Source organism: Lithobates pipiens, unplaced genomic scaffold, assembly GCF_037356315.1.
Source record: "Lithobates pipiens isolate NorthernLeopardFrog02 unplaced genomic scaffold, aLitPip1_a1.2 Scaffold_44, whole genome shotgun sequence".
Taxonomy (NCBI): domain Eukaryota; kingdom Metazoa; phylum Chordata; class Amphibia; order Anura; family Ranidae; genus Lithobates; species Lithobates pipiens.
Window position 1 is genome coordinate 2785179 of NW_027507870.1, and position 22136 is coordinate 2807314.

The 22136-nt window shown below is 46.5% G+C and overlaps 1 protein-coding gene across 1 annotated transcript in view; it reads right to left on the minus strand.

The window, feature by feature from the left end:
• Positions 1 to 8567: 8567 nt before the first annotated feature.
• The window catches only part of LOC143956854 (uncharacterized), a 37547-nt gene continuing 23978 nt past the window's right edge, over positions 8568 to 22136 (minus strand). Inside the window, exons 4-5 of the mRNA XM_077467022.1 lie at positions 15652 to 15774; positions 8568 to 9026 (exon numbers count right to left, since the gene is read on the minus strand). Coding sequence (XP_077323148.1) covers positions 8892 to 9026; positions 15652 to 15774 — 258 coding nt within the window. The 3' untranslated portion in view covers positions 8568 to 8891. The remainder of the gene's footprint in view (positions 9027 to 15651; positions 15775 to 22136) is intronic.

Here is a 22136-nt window from a genome sequence, read left to right on the forward strand (position 1 = left end):
CACTGCCCATAAATGCAGCTTCATCAGTGCCCATCAATGCAGCCACACCAGTGCGCATCAATGCAGCCACACCAGTGCGCATCAATGCAGCCACACCAGTGCGCATCAATGCAGCCCCACCAGTGCCCATCAATGCAGCCTCACCACTGACCATAAATGCAGCCTCACCACTGCCCATCAAATGCAGCCTCACCAGTACCCATCAATGCAGCCTCACCAGTGCCCATTAATGCAGCCTCACCAGTGCCCATCAATGCAGCTTCACCAGTGCCGTCAAATGCAGCCTCACCAGTACCCATCAATGCAGCCACACCAGTGTCCATCGATGCAGCCTCACCACTGCCCATCAAATGTAACCTCACCAGTACCCATCAATACAGCCTCACCAGTGCCCATCCAATGCAGCCTCATCAGTGTTCATCAAATACAGCCTCAAAAGTGTCCATCAATGCAGCCTCACCAGTGTCCATCAATGGAGCTTCACCAGTGCCCATCAATGGAGCTTCACCACTGCCCATCAATGCAGCCTAACCAGTGTCCATCAATGCAGCTTAACCAGTGTCCATCAATGCAGCCTCACCAGTGTCCATCAATGGAGCTTCACCAGTGCCCATCAATGGAGCTTTAACAGTGCCCATCAATGCAGCTTAACCAGTGTCCATCAATGCAGCCTAACCAGTGTCCATCTATGCAGCCTCACCAGTAACCATCAATCAGCCTCACCAGTGCCCATTAATGCAGCCTCACCAGTGCCTATCAATGCAGCTTCACCAGTGCCTGTCAAACTCAGCCTCACCAGTGCCCATCAATGCAACCTCACCGCTGCCCATAAATGCAGCCTCATCAGTGCGCATCAATGCAGCCACACCAGTGCCCATCAATGCAGCCTCACCACTGCCCATAAATGCAGCCTCACCAGTACCCATCAAATGCAGCCTCACCAGTACCCATCAATGCAGCCTCACCAATGCCCATTAATGCAGCTTCATCAGTGCCCGTCAAATGCAGCCTCACCAGTGCCCATCAATGCAGCCACACCAGTGCTCATCAATGCAGCCTCACCACTGCCCATCAAATGCAGCCTCACCAGTGTTCATCAAATGCAGCCTCATCAGTGTTCATCAAATGCAGCCTCACTATTGTCCATCAATGCAGCCTCACCAGTGTCCATAAATGAAGCCTAATCACTGGGGCAGGGCAAACGGGGTGTATGGGGGGGAGATGGGATGTGGGGGTCAGATAGGGGTGTCAGGGTCTCTTACTTGGAATCTCTGGTCAGCGGGTCCTTGCACGCCATGGCCTCCTGGGAGAACTGCCCTGCCTCCAAGACTCAGGTGTCTGGGAGTTGTATTTTTCTCTGCACTTGAGTGCGGACTACAATTCCCAGGATGCAACAGCGGCCGGTGTAGCAGTAAGATTGGTATCATGTGAAAGTAGGTACCCCTTGTTGCAACTGCGCATGCGCTGGTTTGGGGCAAAGCAAGCTGAGCGCAGAGCTGCTGCAGCCAAAGACAACTGAGGTGAATTAACCCCTTACATCCCGAGTGAGTGGATCTGGATGACAGCGGGACATGGCGAGACATCCAGCCTATGCCCCCCCTCATCCAGCCTGTGTACCCCTGTGCCCCCCTCATCCTGCCTGTGTACCCCTGTGTCCCCCCTCATCCAGCCTGTGTCCCCCCTCATCCAGCCTTTGTACCACTGTGCCCCCTCATCCAGCCTGTGTCCCCCTTCATCCAGCCTGTGTACCCCCTCATCCAGCCTTTGTACCACTGTGCCCCCTCATGCAGCCTGTGTCCCCAGTCATCCACCCTGTGTACCCCCTCATCCAGCCTGTGTACCCCCTCATCCAGCCTGTGCCCCCCTCATCCAGCCTGTGTACTCCTGTGCCCCCCTCATCCAGCCTGTGTACCCCCTCATCCAGCCTATGCCCCCTCATCCAGCCTGTGTACCCCTGTGCCCCCTCATCCAGCCTGTGTCCCCCCTCATCCAGCCTGTGTAGCCCTGTGCCCCCTCATTCAGCCTGTGTACTCCTGTGCCCCCCTCATCCAGCCTGTGTACCCCCTCATACAGCCTGTGCCCCCCTCATCTAGCCTGTGTCCCCCCTCATCCAGCCTGTGTAGCCCTGTGCCCCCTCATCCAGCCTGTGTACTCCTGTGCCCCCCTCATCCAGCCTGTGTACCCCGTGCCCCCCTCATCCAGCCTTTGTCCCCCCTCATCCAGCCTGTGTAGCCCTGTGCCTCCCTTCATCCAGCCTGTGTACTCCTTTGCCCCCCTCATCCAGCCTGTGTACCCCCTCATCCAGCCTTTGTACTACTGTGCCCCCTCATCCACTCTGTGTCCCCCATCATCCACCCTGTGTACCCTAGGGTTGCCACCTGTCCAGGATTCACCCGGGCAGTTCGGGTTTGGAATCATACGTCCGGGTTTCAGACTACCTGAAACCCGGACACATTATTTAGACTGGACTATGGCTTCCCAGCAGGGTTGCTGGCTGCAGTTGTCTAGGCTGAGAGTGTCTGTTACACTCTTTCACACTGCCCAAAGCCAACACTAAACAATCCACCCCCAAACACACACACACACACGGGAGAAGAGAGAGGGCTCGATCAGCACCTCATCCTCCCCCCCCAACCCCTCTGTGTCTGCCCACATGCCAATCCCTGGTGCTGTGCCTCAGAAAAGGAAAGTTGGGGCCTGGAAATTTCAATTCAGCAGCCTCGGATACATCTGGATGAGAGCTGCTGACTGCCAAGGGGTGAGTGAGCTCACCATCCATCCCTGTCTGTCACTGAAGTCTCCCCCCTTCTCTCTCCTGCCTCTGAGTGAGTACACTAAGGCAAATCAGGGTTCTCAGAGCACCCCTTATATCAGAGTTCCCCTTTATACCAGAAGCCACAGTGTTCCCCCTTACATTAGAGTTCTCTCCGTACATCAGAGTTCTCAGTGTTCCCCCTTAAATCAGGGTTCCCAGAGAATTGCTTATGTTAGAGGCCCCAGAGTTCTCCCGTACATCAGAGTCTGCAGAAACCCCCCCTTACAGTGAAAGGGAACTCTGTGAGTTCAGATGTAAATGGGGAACTCTGTGGACTCTGATGTAAAGGGGGACTCTTGTTATTAATGTCATATGATTAGAAATGTTATTTAATGGCAAAATATATATAAAGTTTATACTATAAAAAAAAAAATGGCATGCTCCACTAAAGTGTTCGGGTTTGACTTGAAGAAAAGGTGGCAATCCTAGTGTACCCCCTTATTCAGCCTGTGCCCCCCTCATCCAGCCTGTGCCCCCTCATCCAGCCTGTGTACTCCTGTGCCCCCCTCATCCAGCCTGTGCCCCCTCATCCAGGATGTGCCCTCCTCATCCAGCCTGTGTACCCCTGTGCCCCCCTCATCCAGCCTGTGTCCCCCCTCATCCAGCCTGTGTAGCCCTGTGCCCCCTCATCCAGCCTGTGTACTCCTGTGCCCCCCTCATCCAGCATGTGTACCCCCTCATCCAGCCTGTGCCCCCCATATCCAGCCTGTGTCCCCCCTCATCCAGCCTGTGTAGCCCTGTGCCCCCCCCCTCATCCACCCTGTGTACTCCTGTCCCCCCCTCATCCAGCCTGTGTACCCCCTCATCTAGCCTGTGCCCCCCTCATCCAGCCTGTGTACTCCTGTGCCCCCCTCATCCAGCCTGTGTACCCCTGTGCCCCCTCATCCAGCCTGTGTACCCCTGTGCCCCCTCATCCAGCCTGTGTACCCCCTCATCCAGCCTGTGCCCCCCTCTTTACCCTGTACAGTAAAACACTGGCTAGGCCCACACTTAACCCTTTGATCGCCCCGATGTTAACCCCTTTCTAGCCAGTGTCATTAGTACAGTGACAGTGCATATTTTTAGCACTGATCACTGTATTAGTGTCACAGGTCCCTAAAAAAGCATCACTTAGTGTCAGAATGTCCGCCGCAATATCGCAGTCCTGCTATAAGTCGCTGATCACTGCCATAAAAAATCCCATAGTTTTCTATAAAAAAAAAAATCCCATAGTTTTTAGACTCTATAACTTTTGCGCCAACCAATCAATATATGCTTATTGGGAATTTTTTTTTACCCAAAAAACCTAAAAGAATACATATCGGCCTAAATTGATGAAGAAGTTACATTTTTTTTTATTGGATGTTTTATAGCAGAAAGTAAAAAATATTATTTTTCTTTCAAAATTGTCGCTCTTCTTTTGTTTATAGCGCAAAAAATAAAAATCGCAGAGCTGATCAAATACCACCAAAAGAAAGCTCTATTTGTGGAAAAAAAAGGACGTCGATTTTATTTGTATACAACATTGCAGGACCGTGCAATTGTCAGTTAAGGCGACGCAGTGAAGTATCGCAAAAAATGGGCTGTTAGGAAAGTCTTCCAGAGGTCAAATGGTTATTATATCCACCGCGAGTTGGTTCTAAAGATGGCATAAAAACATAAAATAAGGTTTTTCAAGACATTATCACCAAAACAAAGCCTTGTTTGTCCCTAAAAATAAAGATTTATATATTAAGTTAACCTAAAATGAATCTATCAGAGTGACCGCTAGAGAGTGGAAGTGTCGGTGGTGTATTCGCTCTCCGGGGTTTGAGCCGTTTCTCCCAATCTTCACACACACCGGATTTGTTTTGCTTGTTTGCCCATCATTGCCATCTCATCAGTGCTGCCTCATCAGTGACCAACAGTGCTGCCTCATCAGTGCCCATCAATGCTGCATATTAGTGCCTCATCAGTTCCACCTCATCAGTGCCCATCAGTGCCTCCTCATCAGTCTATCATCAGCCTATCATTGCCCATCAGTGACACCGATCATTGCCCATTAGTGACGCCTATCAGTGCCCATCAGTGATGCCTATCAGTCCTCATCAGTGCTGCCCATCAGTGCCTCCTCATCAGTGCCGCCTATCATTGCCCATAAGTTCCGCCGATCATTGCCCATCAGTGACGCCGATCAGTGATGCCTATCAGTGCTCATCAGTGCTGCACATTAGTGCCTCCTCATCAGTTCCACCTCATCATTACCCTTCAGTGCTGTCTCATAAGTGCCCATCACTGCCGCCTCATCAGTGCCGCATATTAGTGCATCATCAGTGCCCATCAGTGCTGCCTATCATTGCCCATCAGTGACGCCGATCATTGCCCATCAGTGACGCCTATCAGTGCCCATCGTTGATGGCTATCAGTCCTCATCAGTGCTGCACATTAGTGCCTCCTCATCAGTTCCACCTCATCATTACCCTTCAGTGCTATCTCATAAGTGCCCATCACTGTCGCCTCATCAGCATATTAGTCCCTTCTCATCAGTGCCATCTCATCAGTGCTCTTCCGTGCCACCTCATCATTGCCCATCAGTTCTGCATATTAGTGCCTCCTTATCAGTGCCCGTCAGTGCTGTCTCATCAGTGCTTATCAGTGCCTCCTCATCAATGCCCATCAGTGCAGGAGAAAAATTACTTATTTACAACAATTTCTGACAGAAACTAAGAAAAACTTTATTTTTTTCAAGATTTTCTGTCTTTTTTCATTTTTTTTAGCAAAAAATTAAATACCCAGTGGTAATTAAAAAATACAAAAAAAATCTCATTTGGATACAGTGTAGCATGACCGTGCAATCGTCATTCAAAATGTGACAGCGCTGAAAGCTGAAAATTGGCCTGGGCAGGAAGGGGGTGAAAGTGCCGGTATTGAAGGGGCTAATAAAAGTTATGCAAGTGGAGAGAATTAGGTCAGATCTTTATTTTATTGAGGGGACATTTGCAATAGTGATATGAGAATATTGCAGAGTCCTTGTGGTTGAAATTAGAGGAAGCGGGAAGGTGTGTGGCCACATCTTACCGTGGTGCGCAATACGGCTGGATGTGACCTCCTGTAATTGAGATATAGCTTAGGGTTCTTCAAGCCAAACCCAAACACTTTAGCGGCACAGCAAAAAAAGTTTTTTTTAGCATACAGTACATTATAGGATTGTAACAGACTTGGAACACCTTTGGGCACTCCAAAGAGAAAAGTAATGTGGCGCACATAGTGCCCCCTCACCCCCTGTTCCGAGCCACATTCCAGTCTGAATATTCTCTCAGGGTTCCAGTCGGACTGAAACCGGACACATGATTCAAAACCCGGACTGTCTGGGTGAATCCCAGGCAGGTGGCAACCCTGAGTATAGCGCTGCTCCAAGACCGGCTCGCACCACTACGATCTCATACACACCTCTCACTTTTTAGGTGCAAGCCCAGTTCGTCACATCATACTCTGTATATGCCCAAAAATCTGGATGACTGCACTCCAAATAAAATCCATCTTTATTTTAACCCCTTAGGGTTGGCGCCTCCCAGCTCTTTGAGGGGTTTTAGATGCCAGGAGGAGTGGCGGGGTTTGTGACCATGTGGTTGGCTGTCGCATGACACACGCTGTCATATACCTGGTAGAGGAGCTAGATAGAATGGAGAAGGCCTCTCTTACACCTCTGATAGAGTAGACAGGTAGCGCAGGAGTACAGAGTGGCATGAGTGCCTATTGGTTTTGCTAGCAGCAAGGCTGGATGGACTCTCAGCATCAAGCAGGGGAAGTCCGACAGTAGACCGCAGTGGAGCAGGAGAGCTGGGTGGACACCAGTGAGCAGGAGACGGGAGCAGGCTGAGACTGTCAGTAGACTGCAGCGGAGAAGGAGTGCTAGGTTGACACCAGTGACCAGGAGACAGGAGCAGACTGAGACCATCAGTAGACCGTAGTGGAGAAGGAGTGCTGGGTGGACACCAGTGAGCAGAAGACAGGGGCAGTCTGAGACTGTTGGTAGATCCCAGTGGAGCAGGAGTTCTGGGTGGCCACTAGTAAGCAGGAGACTGAAGCAGGCTGAGACCATCAGTAGAGAACAGTGGAGCAGGAGTGCTGGATGGACACCAGTGTGCAGGAGACAGGAGCAGGCTGAGACCGTCAGTAGACCACAGCGAAGCAGGAGTTCTGGGTGGACACTAGTAAGCAGGAGACTGAAGCAGACTGAGACCATCAGTAGACAACAGTGGAGCAGGAGTGCTGGATGAACACCTGTGTGCAGGAGACAGGAGCAGGCACAGACCGTCAGTAGACCACAGCGGAGCAGTAGTTCTGGGTGGATACTAGTAAGCAGGAGACTGAAGCAGGCTGAGACCATCAGTAGACAACAGTGGAGCAGGAGTACTGGATGGACACCAGTGTGCAGGAGACAAGAGCAGGCTCAGACCGTTGGTAGACCACAGCGGAGCAGGAGTGCTGGGTGGACACCAGTGAGCAGGATATAATTAAAATGACTGCGCTTATCAGACAAAAAGAGCAAGTGAATAAGTGAATGGATGAAAAATAAATATGCCATAAAATGCCCAGATAGCACAACCCCCACCCCCCAAATGACCCCATTTTGGAAAGTAGACACCCAAAACTATTTGCTGAGAGGCATGTTGGGTCCATGGAATATTTTATTTTTGCCACAAGTTGCGGAAAAATGACACAAAATTGTCACTAAATGATATATTGCTCAAACATGTCATGGGCATATGCGGAATTACATCCCAAAATACATTCTGCTGCTTCTCCTGAGTATGGGGACTTTTTGGGAGCCTAGCCGTGTACGAGGCCCCAAAAACCAATCACCGCCTTCAGGATTTCTAAGGGTGTAAATTTTTGATTTCACTCCTCGCTACCTATCACAGTTTCGAAGGCCATAAAATGCCAAGATGGCACAAAACCCCCCCAAATGACCCCATTTTGGAAAGTAGATACCCAAAACTATTTGCTGAGAGGCATGTTGAGTCCATGGACCCCAAATCCCTCCTTTGCACTTCAAATTAGTCAGATTGCGAAAAACGTTGATTCTGAATACTGTAATTTTTTTTTAAATCAGCGCCATTGGCAGCGGAGTAAACCGGAAGTGACGTTGCTTCTGTGTGTTTAGACTGTAACAAAGCCACTTCTGGCTTTCAGTCTTACTCTAGCCGGGGGAAAGTTCCAGATCGCAGATCGTGTCTCCCGGTGGGATGGGAGGCCAGGAGTGAGCGGTGGAAGGCGGTGGCGGAGGGGGGGGATGTCCCCTCCCATTAGTTTGGGATAACAACCGAGTAGCTTTTAACAATTGCCGACACCTATTCAAAAAATAAAGAAAAAAATGGTGTGGGGTCCCCCCCATCCATACCAGAGCCTTCTCTGAGCACACAGCCTGGAAGGTCTCGCCCCCACCCCCACCCTTCCGAACCATTCCAGGCCAAATGCCCTCAACATGGGAGGGGTGCTGTGGGGCAATAAAAAATTTAAAAAATCACCCCCTGAAGGGTCTGGGGGGGGGGGGTCCAATCAGGGCGCAGAATGCACTCTGCAGCGCGCAGTGAGTTGCAGGGCGTTCGGCAGGGCAAATACCTGCCAAACACCCTGAAAATACGGGTGTTCCCCCGAACGGGGGCAAACAGCCAATGTTCAGCCCGAACACATGCACGGGCCGAACCGTTCGCCCCAACACTAATTGATGATTATGAAGTCACTCCCATTCACATTCACTGGGCACATGGACACAGAGAAACACACAGCTATATCTTCAGAATAACAAAAGGTAGGAATCTGCAACAACGCATGTTACTTACAATCCCTACAATGTACAGAGATCACCCGAAGGGGAATGTTTTCCTTCTCAAAGTGGAGTTACTCTTTAAGTTGCCATCACTATATGATCTTCTTAATAAAAGTATGTTATACATGAACAGAAAACAGTATTTGCGTAGAAAGGTTTAGTTAAGATTTTATGTTCTTATAATTTTGGGCACTTTTCTATGAATTGCTGATATTATTACAGGATAGACTTGTATTCCGAATAATGTATTTTCTTCCATATTGAGAATCTCGGAGCGCGGCATTATCACGGCTTGGCTGGTAATCCAAGGAGACTGTACGATCCGTCTTCCTTCAGCTGGACTTGTCGTCTGAATGGTGTCTCCTGAGAATTATGCCCCCTGGAGGTGTAGAGGGGGTTCTGCCGGATCTGAAATGACTCCTAGAAAGAGAACAGACAGTCAGTATCACCTGGAAATATATTTCCTTTTATGTACTCCATTATAGGGAAATAATAGGATGAGAGCACCACCAAACTCGATTCAGTCCAGGCGTTTCAACACCTGACTGACATTGCGCATTCCAGGTGAAATAAACTACTAGGCTAACTAAAAAAAGGGTATCCAAACAAAAAACTCCACCAGTATTGAATGCTCCATACACCCACTCAGCATAACCCAGCCTGGAGAGGAAAGGAACACAGAGGGCCCGCCCCACCTGTTTTTACACCACTACGTTAAAGGGGCAATGAAGCAGAAAATGGTCCATAGTCTCCTCCTCATCTGCACACTCCTCCCGAGGACAGCTATTATCCATCTCACTGTGGAATTTCAAATTGCCCCAAACATAGAGCCTCCCATGGAAGCACAACCAGGCCAGATCCCTACATTTAAGGGGGACTCTATCCAAATTAATTAGTCTTAACCCTGCCCTCAAAACTGGGCCTGGGCAATCCCTTAAGTCACGGGTCATGAAAGACTTCGCTCAAGACTTGACTCATAATGACTTTCCTCAGAACCGATCTGAGATTCTTCACTTGGCCACCTTGCTCCCAAAGTCGTAGAAAAGGCCTAAACCAAGATCTAAATATGCCTACCCATCCAGGAGGTTCCACTGCAAGCATATTACCAATGTTAAACTTCAGAAAAAGCAGCGAAAAGAAAAGAACTGGGTTGACCATACCTAAGCCACTCTCCCTCCTGGATAGATAGGTGACATTCCTCTTGCTGGGGTTCAGTCAGGGCCGTCTTTAAGGCAGGGCAAAAGGGGCAGCTGCTCTGGGCCCTGTCATTGTTGTGGGGCCCAAAACAGCTGCCTCATACTTGCCAACTATCCAGGTTTAAATCCCATTGTCCCTTGAAGTTTTATTCCTGTGCTGTGTCCCAATATCTCAGGGTGAAGTGCTGGTACTAATGCTGCCCATGTCTGCCTTATTGTTGTGTGCAGATGACTCACGTAGACCCCGTGTTTACATGTAAATAACTGGCATTCGTATGTAAATAGCGGCGACAATACTAAGTAAATAGCTGTGGCCAGTGGCATTGATATGCAAATAAAGGCGGCATTCCTATGTATATCATGCTCCCCTGCTGTGAGGAGGTGATGTGCTGTAACCTCTAGAAACTAATCAGTGAGCCGTAATGTGTGCTGTAACCTCTAGCAACCAGTCAGTAAGCAATAATGATATGCTGTAACTTCTGGCAACCAATTTCAATTGCTGCCTGATCTGTTACAGAAAACTGATTTTAAGTCTAGCTGCTATTTATTGTATGTCTCAGAGTAGGTGGAGAGGGAAATTGCATGGGGGGGGCCCAAGAAAATTTTTGCCCAGGGTCCAATCTATACTAAAGACGGCCCTGGGTTTAGTCTGTTCCCCCTCATAATCTGGAAGAACACACTACTGACCCTAGCATAGAGAGACACTGGCAAGATGCAGATCAAGCTGACATACAAGAAGATCGGAATCAGTTAAGTCTTAATGAGATCAACCCTTTCCCTCAGAGATAACGTCCACCTCTTCCAGCTGACCACCTTAGTATTGGCAATTTCCAGTCTTCCTTCCCAGGTTTGTGAGGCCATAATCGCCGGGTCCAAATTCATTGCCTAGTATCTTATTTTTATCCTGGGGCACTGGAAAGGTGTCCAGAAGATCAAACCCCTTACCTTCCTTTCCCATCCAGAAAACTTCACTCTTTTCCTGATTAATCTTGGAGCCTGATGCTTCAGAGTAACGTGATGTCAGAGAGACCACCTCCTCCACAATCACCAACACATCATCCACATAGGCAACAACCCTCAACGGCAGCTTACCTGGGAGCCCCACTGGTACCCCATACAACATGCCGCTCTCGAGCCTCCTGATAAGGGCGTTGATTGCAAACACATAGAGCAAGGGACTCAGGGAACAACCCTGACACACCCCAGAGCCAACCTCAAAGGACTGCCCAACCCAACCCTTAACAAGAGGAAAACTTTCTGCCCCCTTATACAAGACTTTCAACCAATCAAAAAAACCACCCGACAGACCATACTTACTAAGGAGCAACCACAGGTACTCATGGTTAACATGATGAAAAGCCTTCGCCTGAACAATGTCAGCAAATACTTTCCCCAGCCTGCAGCCCTTTACTGCTCCAAGGCATCCCGGACAGTTAAAACCGCTGTGAAGGTGCTTCTACCCTGGACCGAACAGTGCTGATGGCAAGAAAGCAAAGACTTTGCTACTGATGATAGGTGCCAGAAAATATCTTTGCCAGCACCTTTCTATTGACATTAAGAAGGCTGATGGTGCGCCAATTCTCAATCATCGAAGGATCTTTACCTTTTGAAGGAAGTCACAGCCAGGTGCCTCGTGGAAGGAGAAAGCATCCCCTCAGCAAGGCAACTGTTAAAAACCTGTACCAAATGTGGAGTCAGAATAGATTTAAAGGCTTTGTAAAATTCAGCCATCAAGCCATCCGCTCCAGGTGACTTTTTGATGGCAAGCTGTTCAATTGCCCTCATCACCTCTTCAACTGTGATCTCCTCTGTCAAATTCATCAATGGGACATCTCCATCATTTAGACCTCGAGTAGGGTCCAAAAAGCTTTCCATCCTTTCACGGTCAAGCTCTTTACTCTTAAGCAGGTCACTTTAAAAAAACCTCATGACCTCCAGGATCCCTGACCTGGACTTTGTCAATGAACCTGTACTATACTTAAGGCTAACAATCGTTTTAACAGCTACACCTTGTTTCCAGTTCTGGTAAGGGTCAGGCAAGGGGTACTTCCCATAGTCCCTCTCCAGAGCAAAAGAGGCATTGCGGTCATATTGACACTTCCTGAGAAGAAGTTTCACTTCGGAGATTGCCCCAGGATCTCCTCCTCTCTAGACAAGAGCATCCAGCTTCCACCGTAAACGTTGGCAAGTCATGCATTTATTGAACTGTTTTCTTTTGTCTAGGCACCTGAAGAATCCAGCAAACCTCTTTTTGGTCCGCTCCCACCACTCAGCCTTGCTGCTACAAAAATCCAGAATGGTCACCAGTGCCTGAAAGAATTCCTCAAAGGATTGTCTAACATGTTCTTCCTTGAAAAGAGTCAAATTCAAACTCCAGATGCCCTTGCCCTTCTGAGGGGCATCTGAAGCATTCTGGACCACAGATAGCATACAGTGATCAGAGAACTCTACTGCCTGCACCACTGGGTGCGAGAAAGCAGAGGTCTCCTTAAAAAAAAAAACTATATATCCTACCCTGACTACTACCTTGATGAAAGTTGAACCCGGTGTCATGTGCACATCCACAAGACCAGCATTCCTAACCATACTATTTTAAAAAACTTTATCATATCCCAGGCTGTCCTTGAAGTCCTTCCTGTCCTTGGGCCTAGTTACTGTATTAAAGTCACTTCCAAACACCACTTGCCGGGATGTAAAAAATCAGGAGCAGTGATTTTATTATTAATAAAAATGAAAAAAAGTCCCTTAAATATAGTGTCTGGGGGGATTTCCTTTGTCTGCCCTTAAAGTGGCACATCTGTACCATGTATAGAACCCACTGCTGCAAAACATTTCTAAAGAAAAAAAAAATATTAAAATCCCATTTAAAAAGACTCATGGTTACAATTGCCAGCACCTGGCTAAAAAAATGCAATAAAGAAAAAATCGGCATGGGGCTCCTCTCCAGTTCATACTAGGCCCTTCGGGTCACGGACTGGTGCATGCTGGGCCCAGGCATGTACTGGCCATCGAGAATACAGGGAGTTTCCCGGTGGGCCGATGGCTCAGTGGGCCACTCTGATGTAAGGGGCTGGTAATGGGACACTCTGATGTAAGGGGGTGCTGATGGGACACTCTGATGTAAGGGGGTGCTGATGGGACACTCTGATGTAAGGGGGCTGGTGATGGGACACTCTGATGTAAGGGGGCTGGTAATGGGACACTCTGATGTAAGGGGGCTGGTGATGGGACACTCTGATGTAAGGGGGCTGGTGATGGGACACTCTGATGTAAGGGGGCTGGTGATGGGACACTCTGATGTAAGGGGGCTGGTGATGGGACACTCTGATGTAAGGGGGCTGGTGATGGAACACTCTGATGTAAGGGGGCTGGTGATGGGACACTCTGATGTAAGGGGCTGGTGATGGGACACTCTGATGTAAGGGGGCTGGTAATGGGACACTCTGATGTAAGGGGGCTGGTGATGGGACACTCTGATGTAAGGGGGCTGGTGATGGGACACTCTGATGTAAGGGGGCTGGTGATGGGACACTCTGATGTAAGGGGCTGGTGATGGGACACTCTGATGTAAGGGGGCTGGTGATGGGACACTCTGATGTAAGGGGGCTGGTGATGGGACACTCTGATGTAAGGGGGCTGGTGATGGGACACTCTGATGTAAGGGGGCTGGTGATGGGACACTCTGTTGTAAGGGGGCTGGTGATGGGACACTCTGATGTAAGGGGGCTGGTGATGGGACACTCTGATGTAAGGGGGCTGGTGATGGGACACTCTGATGTAAGGGGGCTGGTGATGGGACACTCTGTTGTAAGGGGGCTGGTGATGGGACACTCTGATGTAAGGGGGCTGGTGATGGGACACTCTGTTGTAAGGGGGCTGGTGATGGGACACTCTGATGTAAGGGGGCTGGTGATGGGACACTCTGATGTAAGGGGGCTGGTGATGGGACACTCAAAATGTAAGTGGGTCTGTCTGGATGAAGTCCAGGGCCAAATTTCTGTCCCAGTCCGGCCCTGGCTGGGCCTATGGTGTCATAAGGGGGCGTGGCCACCAGATGATGTAGCCAGGTGGCCCCCATCCCTTACCTATATAAGAACTGTCAAAGCACAAACCAGGCATTTGGCAGGCGGCCGTCCCAGGAGGCGGAAGGGTTTTTAAAATTGATTGATTTTTCGGGGAGGTGGCAGGCAGTTGTGGGGATGAGGCCCTTGTCCCCATCAACATGGGGACAAGGTGCTTTGGGGTTGAGGACATGTGGACTGGTATGGTTCAGGAGGGGGAGGTGCTTGCTCGTCCCCCTTATCCTGACCTGCCAGTAGAGATGCAATTAATTTATTTCCAAATTAGTTTTTTAACGACTTTAGACAAATCCATTAATTCGGACATATCCAAATTTTTCAGAATATTCAGAAATGTTAAAATTCGGAAATTAGAAAATTCTAAATTCGCAGCTTCGGAAAATTCTAAAATTCTAAAATTCGAACATTCATAAATTTTAAAATTCGTGAATTCAATTATAAAAATGAAAATCCGAAAATCCAAAAGAACGAAAATCTGAAAGTAACGAAAATGCAAAAATTCAAATACCCGAAAATTCTAAAATCTGAAATAATAACTAACTTAATAATAGCTTAACTATTACTATTAAATTATAGGTAATGGAATTTCCTTTGAAATTTAGCTGTTAGTGAACGTAACGAATACAAATTTATCCAAAGGTACATAAGATCCGTAACGAATGCCGTATCTAAACGAATGGAGCGTAATGAATTCATAATAATAAGTAACAATAATAATAATAAAAAAAGTATTATTATTATTATTTATTATTATTTTGTTCCGATCCATATGTTTAGATGCAGCTTTCTTTATATTGGATAATTCATAACTTTGGATGAATTTACATTCGTTACGTTCACTGTAACAGACAAATTTGAATGGAAATTCCAATACCTATAATTTAATGTTAGTTATTATTTTGGATTTTCAGATTTTCGATCTTTTGAGTTTTCAGATTTTCCTTTCTTATTTTTGGATTCTCTAATTTTCTAATTTCTGAATTTTCGAATTTCCAAATTTTCAAATTTTTCTAAAATCCGAATTTTCGAATTTCCAAATTTCTGAATTCTGAATGTTTGAATTTCCGAATGTTTTGAATTTACAAATTTTTGAATTTACGAATTTTTGACTTTTGGAATTTCTGAATTTCTGAATTCCGAGTGTTTGAATTTTTTGAATTTCCGAATTTTTCGAATTTCCACATTTTAAAATTTCTAGAAAAAAACAAAAATCAAAACAAACACGTTTTTTGGCAGTGCACATGTCTACCTGCCAGGCTGCATGCCCAGATAAGGGTCTGGTATGGACTGGGGGGGGGCACTTTTTTTCTCTACTTTTAATTCACTTTTTTTGTTATTCAGCCATCAGCGGGGATGCCGATTGACAGTTGCTAATTCATCGGTTGTTAAGGATGCCATGGCCGGCTTCCCAGCCCCAACCAGCTTACACTGCGCACTGATTGGGCAAAGCTTTGGCCAATCAGGGTACAGCGCTCAGTGCATTGCAGGGTGCTCATTGAACGTCCGGAATGGCAAATGTTCAGAGCAAACTCATGCTAGGGCCAAACCGTTCACCCAACACTATTGAGGACCACCTACCACTGGGAGGAGATACAAAGATGACCTGGTGCATTATGTGACAGATATTTGGAAAAGGTAAGAAAAAAGAAGTATGGATGCAGTAGGGGCTTCCAGAGAGGGGAGCACCAGGGGATGAAAGGGTGGTAAGTTGGGTTTTATTGAATTAAGCCCCTTATTCTATGATGACATCACCATGAACCAGAACCTCACCATCGGTGTAGCTGGAATTTCCTGGTAGACGGGGTCCTGTTTATCACACGGATCATCTGATGGATTTTTGGTGGCAATATAGATGGTTACCATCTTGTTCCCGGGATCCACCTCTTCTAAATTCTATAAAAAAAATAAAAATATGATGTAAGAGGCATTAAAGCTGAACTCCGGGTAGGCATGAAACACCAATCTTTGTTATTCGATCGCCGACAGCCTGTTCCTGTGCCGTATTCTACCATTTCCAAACTGTAAGATTTACCGGCAGAAGAAGCCGGCACTGGAGATGGAGATGAGTGTTGGACGTGAACCCGCCATGAGTATTGTTTGCCTGGGCATGTCATATGTGTTCACTAAGAGAGAAATAAATGTTCTAAAAGAAGAAAAGACCCCCTATTAGCTCAGATCAGAGATTTGCATCCATCGTCCCTTTAAATCTTAGCTGTGGACCCTTCTGTGTGTTGCCATTTTAAGAGAATGGTATGACATTTCTAACCACTTGCCTATCGGCCACTTTCACCCCCTTCCTGCCCAGGTCAATTTTCTGTTTGCAGTGCTGTCAGATTTTGAATGACAATTACACGGTCATTTAACTCTGTACACATATGACATTTTAATGAATTTTTAGAGACAAGTAGAGCTTTTTTTTGGTGGTATTTATTCACCACTGGGGTTTTTATTTATTGCTGAAAATTGCTGAAAATTTGGAAAAAAAAAAGTTTTTCTTAGTTTCTGAAAAACAAGTAAGTATAAGTATTCTCCTTCACCGGTGGGCACAGATAGGCTGCACTGATGGGCACTAATGAGGGTGCACTGATGAGGCAGCACTGATGAAGCAGCACTGATGGGCAATGATGAGGCTGCACTGATGGGCACTAATGAGGCAGCACTGATGAAGCAGCACTGATGGGCACTGGTGGGCTGCACTGATGAGGAATCATTGATGAACACTGATGGGCACTGATGTGGCAGCACTGATGAAGCAGCACTGATGGGCAATGATGAGGCTGCACTGATGGGCAATAACGAGGCAGCACCGATGAAGCAGCACTGATGGGCACTGATGGGCTGCACTAATGAGGAATCATTGATGAACACTCATGGGAACTGATGTGGCAGCACCGATGAAGCAACACTGATGGGCAATGATGAGGCTGCACTGATGAAGCAGCACTGATGGTCTTCACTGATGAGGCAGCACTGATGAAAACTGATGGGCACTGCACTGGAGCTGCAGTGATGAGGCCGTGCGGAAGAAAACTGATGGGCAATAATGAGGCTGTACTGATGAGGCAGCACTGGTGGACACTGATGGGCAATGATGAGGCTGCACCGATGAGGCAGCACTGATGGACACCGATGGGCACTGATGGAGCTGCACTGATGAGGCCATGCTGAAGAAAACTGATGGGCAATAATGAGGCTGCACTGATAAGGCAGCACTGATGGGCACTGATAGGCTGCAAGGATGAGGCAGCAGTGATGGGCACTAATAGGCTGCACAGATGAGGCAGCAGTGATGGGCATTGATGAAGCTGCACTGATGAACACTGATGGGCAATGGCGAGGCTGCACTGATGAGGCAGCACTGATGAACACCTATGGGCAATGATGAGGCTGCATTGATGAGGCAGCACTAATGGACACTGATGTGCACTGATAGGCTGCACTGAGGAGGCACTAGTGATGGTCACTGATGGGCAATGATGAGGCTGCACTGATGAAGTAGCACTGATGAACAATGATGGGCAATAATAAAGCAGCACTGATGGACACTGATGGGCACTGGTAGGCTGTACTGATGAGGCTGCACTGATGGACACTGATGGGCAATGATGAGGCTGCACTGATGAGGTAGCACTGATGGGCACTGATAGACTGCACTGTGGAGACAGCAGTGATGGGCACTGATTGGCAATGATGAGGCTGCCCTGATGAACACTGATGGGCACTGATGAGGCTGCACTGATGAGGCAGCAGTGATGGGCACCGATGAGACGGCACTGATAAAAAGGCACTAATAGGTGGCACTGATAAGTGGCACTGATGGGCACGGATAGGAGGCCCAGATAGGTGGCATTGATGGTCACTGATTGGCATCACTGCTGGGCACTGATTGGCATTGGGCCAATTGGCTTTCACTGCTGTCTCAGTCAATGAGGAAGGAGAGTCCCAGGACAGCTGAGGCTCTCATGTAACATCACTGGATCGGAGGGAGCTCAGGTAAGGATTGGGGGGGGGGGGGGTTTGCTGCACACTAAAGGCTTTTTATCTCCATGCACAGAATGCAACCTTCAGCCTTTAGAATCACTTTAACCTCCAGGCCATTTCTGACACTTTACATATAACAGTATTTTTTGCTAGAACAACTACTTAGAAACCCCACTAAAAACACTATATATTTTTTAAAGCAGAGACTCTAGAGAATAAATTGATGGGTGTTGCAATTTTTTTTTATGTCAGGCGGTATTTGTGCAGTGGTTTTTCAAACGCTAATATTTAGGAAAAAATACACTCTTTTAAATTTGAATGTGAAAAAGCAGAATATAAATATTTTGATATAAATAAATATAGATACCAAACACGTTACGCTTTAAAATTGCGCACGCCGGTGCAACGGCGACAAACGGCGTACATTTTACTATCCATAGGTGACGCTTTAAAAGCCTTTTACAGGTTGCCACTTCAGATGTACAGAGGAGGCCTGGTGTAAGAATTACTGCCCATGGCTCTGTTGGAGTTCCTGGGCTTTCTTACATCCTTCTACAACTAACAGGAAAAAAGAAAAAGGGGGGGGAGAGACCTGGCCGGACCTAAACGGCATGATGTTACATGTTACTATCAGGAGATACCTGTGTTGCAGTTGTACTATGTCATGTATTCAGAATGTCGCTACTTTATATTGCACTGTGAATTTGGATTTTGTACATGTTGTGGCCGGTTTGGTCCTTCCGCCCAAATACAATAAAAAAAAAAAAAGAATTACTGCCCATGATCTGATGTTCGCAGCGATACCTCGCCTAATTGGGGACAATCGTGGCTTTTGGTGCGCGTGGGACCGGGACACGGGTTCACCTTTGTGCGCTAGCACAGGGGGATGGGGGCACTTTAATTTTTTATTTTTTTATGAACTAACTAATTTATTAATTCATTTATTTATTTATTACACTGTTGCTTTCATTTTTTATTATTATCATTTTTTTTTTTTTTGCTGTCACATAAAATGTAAACATCCCATGTGACAGTAATATGACATGTGACAGGTACTCTTTATGGAGGGATCTGGGGTCTGTAAAACCCCCAAACACTTCCTCTGCACTTGAAAGCATTGAAAACACCAAGATCTGCATTTCTGAGTACTTTTGATCTTCCAAAAAAAAAAAACATGGTGCCGTTAGGATGTCGGTAAACCGAAAATGACGTCATGTCATCGCTTTGGCGTTACCATAACGATCCCGGCTTTTTTTGGTTCTCTGACTACCGGGCTAGTAGCTCGGGTCTCTTCATGGAACAGGAGATCTGCAAACAAGCCGGGGAAGGTGGCGGGGGGGGGGGGGGGGTCGGGGAATGGCATCATCCCATTGGTTAGCCGCTCCGGTTGTTTTTAGAAGAGAGCCGACACTCGGCGCTAAAAAATTTTTTTACTGGGGTGATGCCTGCAGCTGCATATCATCCCGACACGTGATTTGTAGACATGTGCAATTCGTTTAGTTCCGGATTCGTTTTTCAACTAAATTCGACAAAATTTGGTAATTTGGAAATATTCGAACCCCCGAATTAATGAATTTTTTGGAAAATTTGATAATTTGTAAATTCAAAAATACGGGAAATCAGGACATGGCTTCCACAGTGAAGGTCCTCTGACTCCTCTGGATGGGGATGTGCATATATATATATATATATATAACAACAATACTGCGCAATAGTCGATTGGAGAAAGAATTAGAAATAAGCTAAAGGCTGCTGACACGCTAAAATTGGGAACTTTTTAGCTGGGAAAAATGTCAAAAATAAAGTGTAAGCGCCCAACTTATATATGTGTGACTCTTAAAGTAATACAGACGTGTGTGTGTACACCTGTGTGGCAAAATATATGTGAAATGACCCCAAAAAGAAAAATGGGGATAGTACTGTATTGAAACAATTAATAAGAAAAAAATAGTGACCTGTGAATATGTGCATAAAACTAATTGGGGACTGTATAAATACTTATCCCGGTGAAAAAAGAAACAAAGCAAAAACCAGTCAATATAAACACATACAAATATGACTAATAAAAGTGATAGAGTCCATGAAAAATATAAAGTCCATATAAAGACGTGCAGGATATCAATCTCAACGTATTGTGATATCAACCAGGATTCTGTGGTGGTGTGATCAAAAAAGATAATTCACCCTGTGACGATCCCACCACCTTGTAGGGTACAGGCTTACCGGATCTGTATGACCCTAGCAGACATACGCCTCAGGGGTCAACCAGAGCTTGTAATCTCGGCCAAAGAAGTCCCAAAACTAGATGTTCCAATCATGCCACATACGGTTCGCACAAACGACTAGATGTAATCACCGTTTTTCATATACATGTACAACTCCGGCAACGGCTCAGGCATGGAAGATGAAGAAACAAGGCCAACATGGCATAATAACGTTTTTTAAAAAAAATCCTTTAATAAAAAAATTGCTCAAACTCACATTTCCAGGATGATCAATAAAGCATATCAGAGGAAAATTGGCAGTAGCAGAGTCCTCCCAACGCGTTTCGACCTACAGGTCATCATCTGGGGTGGGCTCCAACTACTGACATACTGCCTTATATAAGTACTTACACAATGAAGTGATGCCATTCCCCCATGTGTCACAATCATGCCCACTTCCGGTATATCCAAGATGGCGGACGGGCGTGCGTTCCACGCCTCCGTTTTTTGTGCGTTACACCCATATGTCCAATATACTTGGACATAAGAGGCATGATTGGGGATAATAGCGGCCCCACTTCCGGTTAAAATAAAATAAAATAAAATGGCGGCCTGGCGTGCGTTCCACGCCTCCATAACAATGCGTTCCACCCATTAATGCTAATACAAAGAGAAAAAGGGCAAAGGCCTACTTGATGTGTTAATGCAATTACTGCAAGAGGCCCTCCCCCTACATGAGCCCTCGTTCGAACCTACTAGATGCGCGTGGAAGCACGCCCGTCTCTCCATCGGGTCGCAACCCGAGACCGGAAGTGCGCATCTGCGATCGCACCGGAACCGGAAGTGAATGAACGTCACTTCCGGTACGGAACAAAAAAATGAGAACGAGGCCTGGATATAGGATAAACCCATTGCCTCCTCTCCAGTACTACTAGAAAGGGTGCTACAATGACACCTGGTGGCCACAAATAAAATAATCTTAATAATGAAAGACAATACATAAAATATATCATGTTATGGGTAATATATATCACATAGTTTAAAATTATTACCATATGATATAAATAAACTGTCTTATTAAATAAAATGAAATAAAATGAATATCAAAATAGTCATTAAAACGAACATCTACCAGTGAAATAGACCTGCGGATAAACTTGTATGATATCAAACTACATACTGCAAATACCAAAAAAAAAAAAAAACGAAAGAAAAACATGTCAAAACTTTTATGAATCATCTATGAAGGCATTAATGTCCCACTCCACATTCATACCGAATGGGGAGTGGGACTGAAGCTCATAGATCCAATAAGTCTCCAACCTGGAGACCCCTCGTGTGAGGGGCCCCCCTCTCCAGGGTGGAGTATATCTATCTATCGCAACGAATTGTGTGCCCCGTAAATCGTTGTTGTGGCATTCCCTATAATGTCTCGGCGCCGTGTGTTTAGACAATTTACTTTTGATCAAGGAAATATGTTCGCCAACCCTCGTGGAAAACGGCCTGGTGGTACGACCGACATACTGCTTCCCACAAGGGCAGGTTATTAGATAGACCACGTATTTAGTTTTACAGGTGCAGAAAGATTTGATTGAATAACTTCTCCCTGTCACTGTGGATGTAAATTCCAAAATTTTTTGTTGTGTCAATGTATTGTGTTGACACACACTGCATTTTTTGCACGGGAAATAACCTACCAGGTTGTGAAAAAAAGTAGGCCGAGTTGGGGGATTAGTGATGTTAGGGGCTATTTTACTTTGCAGAGTTGGAGCGCCTCTGAACAAAACATTCGCTTTTTCAGGAAGATTTGGACCCAACACAGGGTCTTTCTTTAGAACCCCCCAATATTTACTGAAGATCTTTTTTACTTGCCTGTATTGCATGTTAAAGGTGGTTATTAAAGACCACTTAAATTTGTCATTATCATTCCGGGGAGTTTTAGCCTGTAAAAGAGTACCCCTGTTTATATGTAAGACCTCTTGTAGTTGTTTTTCTAGAGTGGGCGCATGGTATCCCTTATCCAAGAACTGTTGCTTTAAATAATTCGCCTGATCTAGAAAGATACGGTCA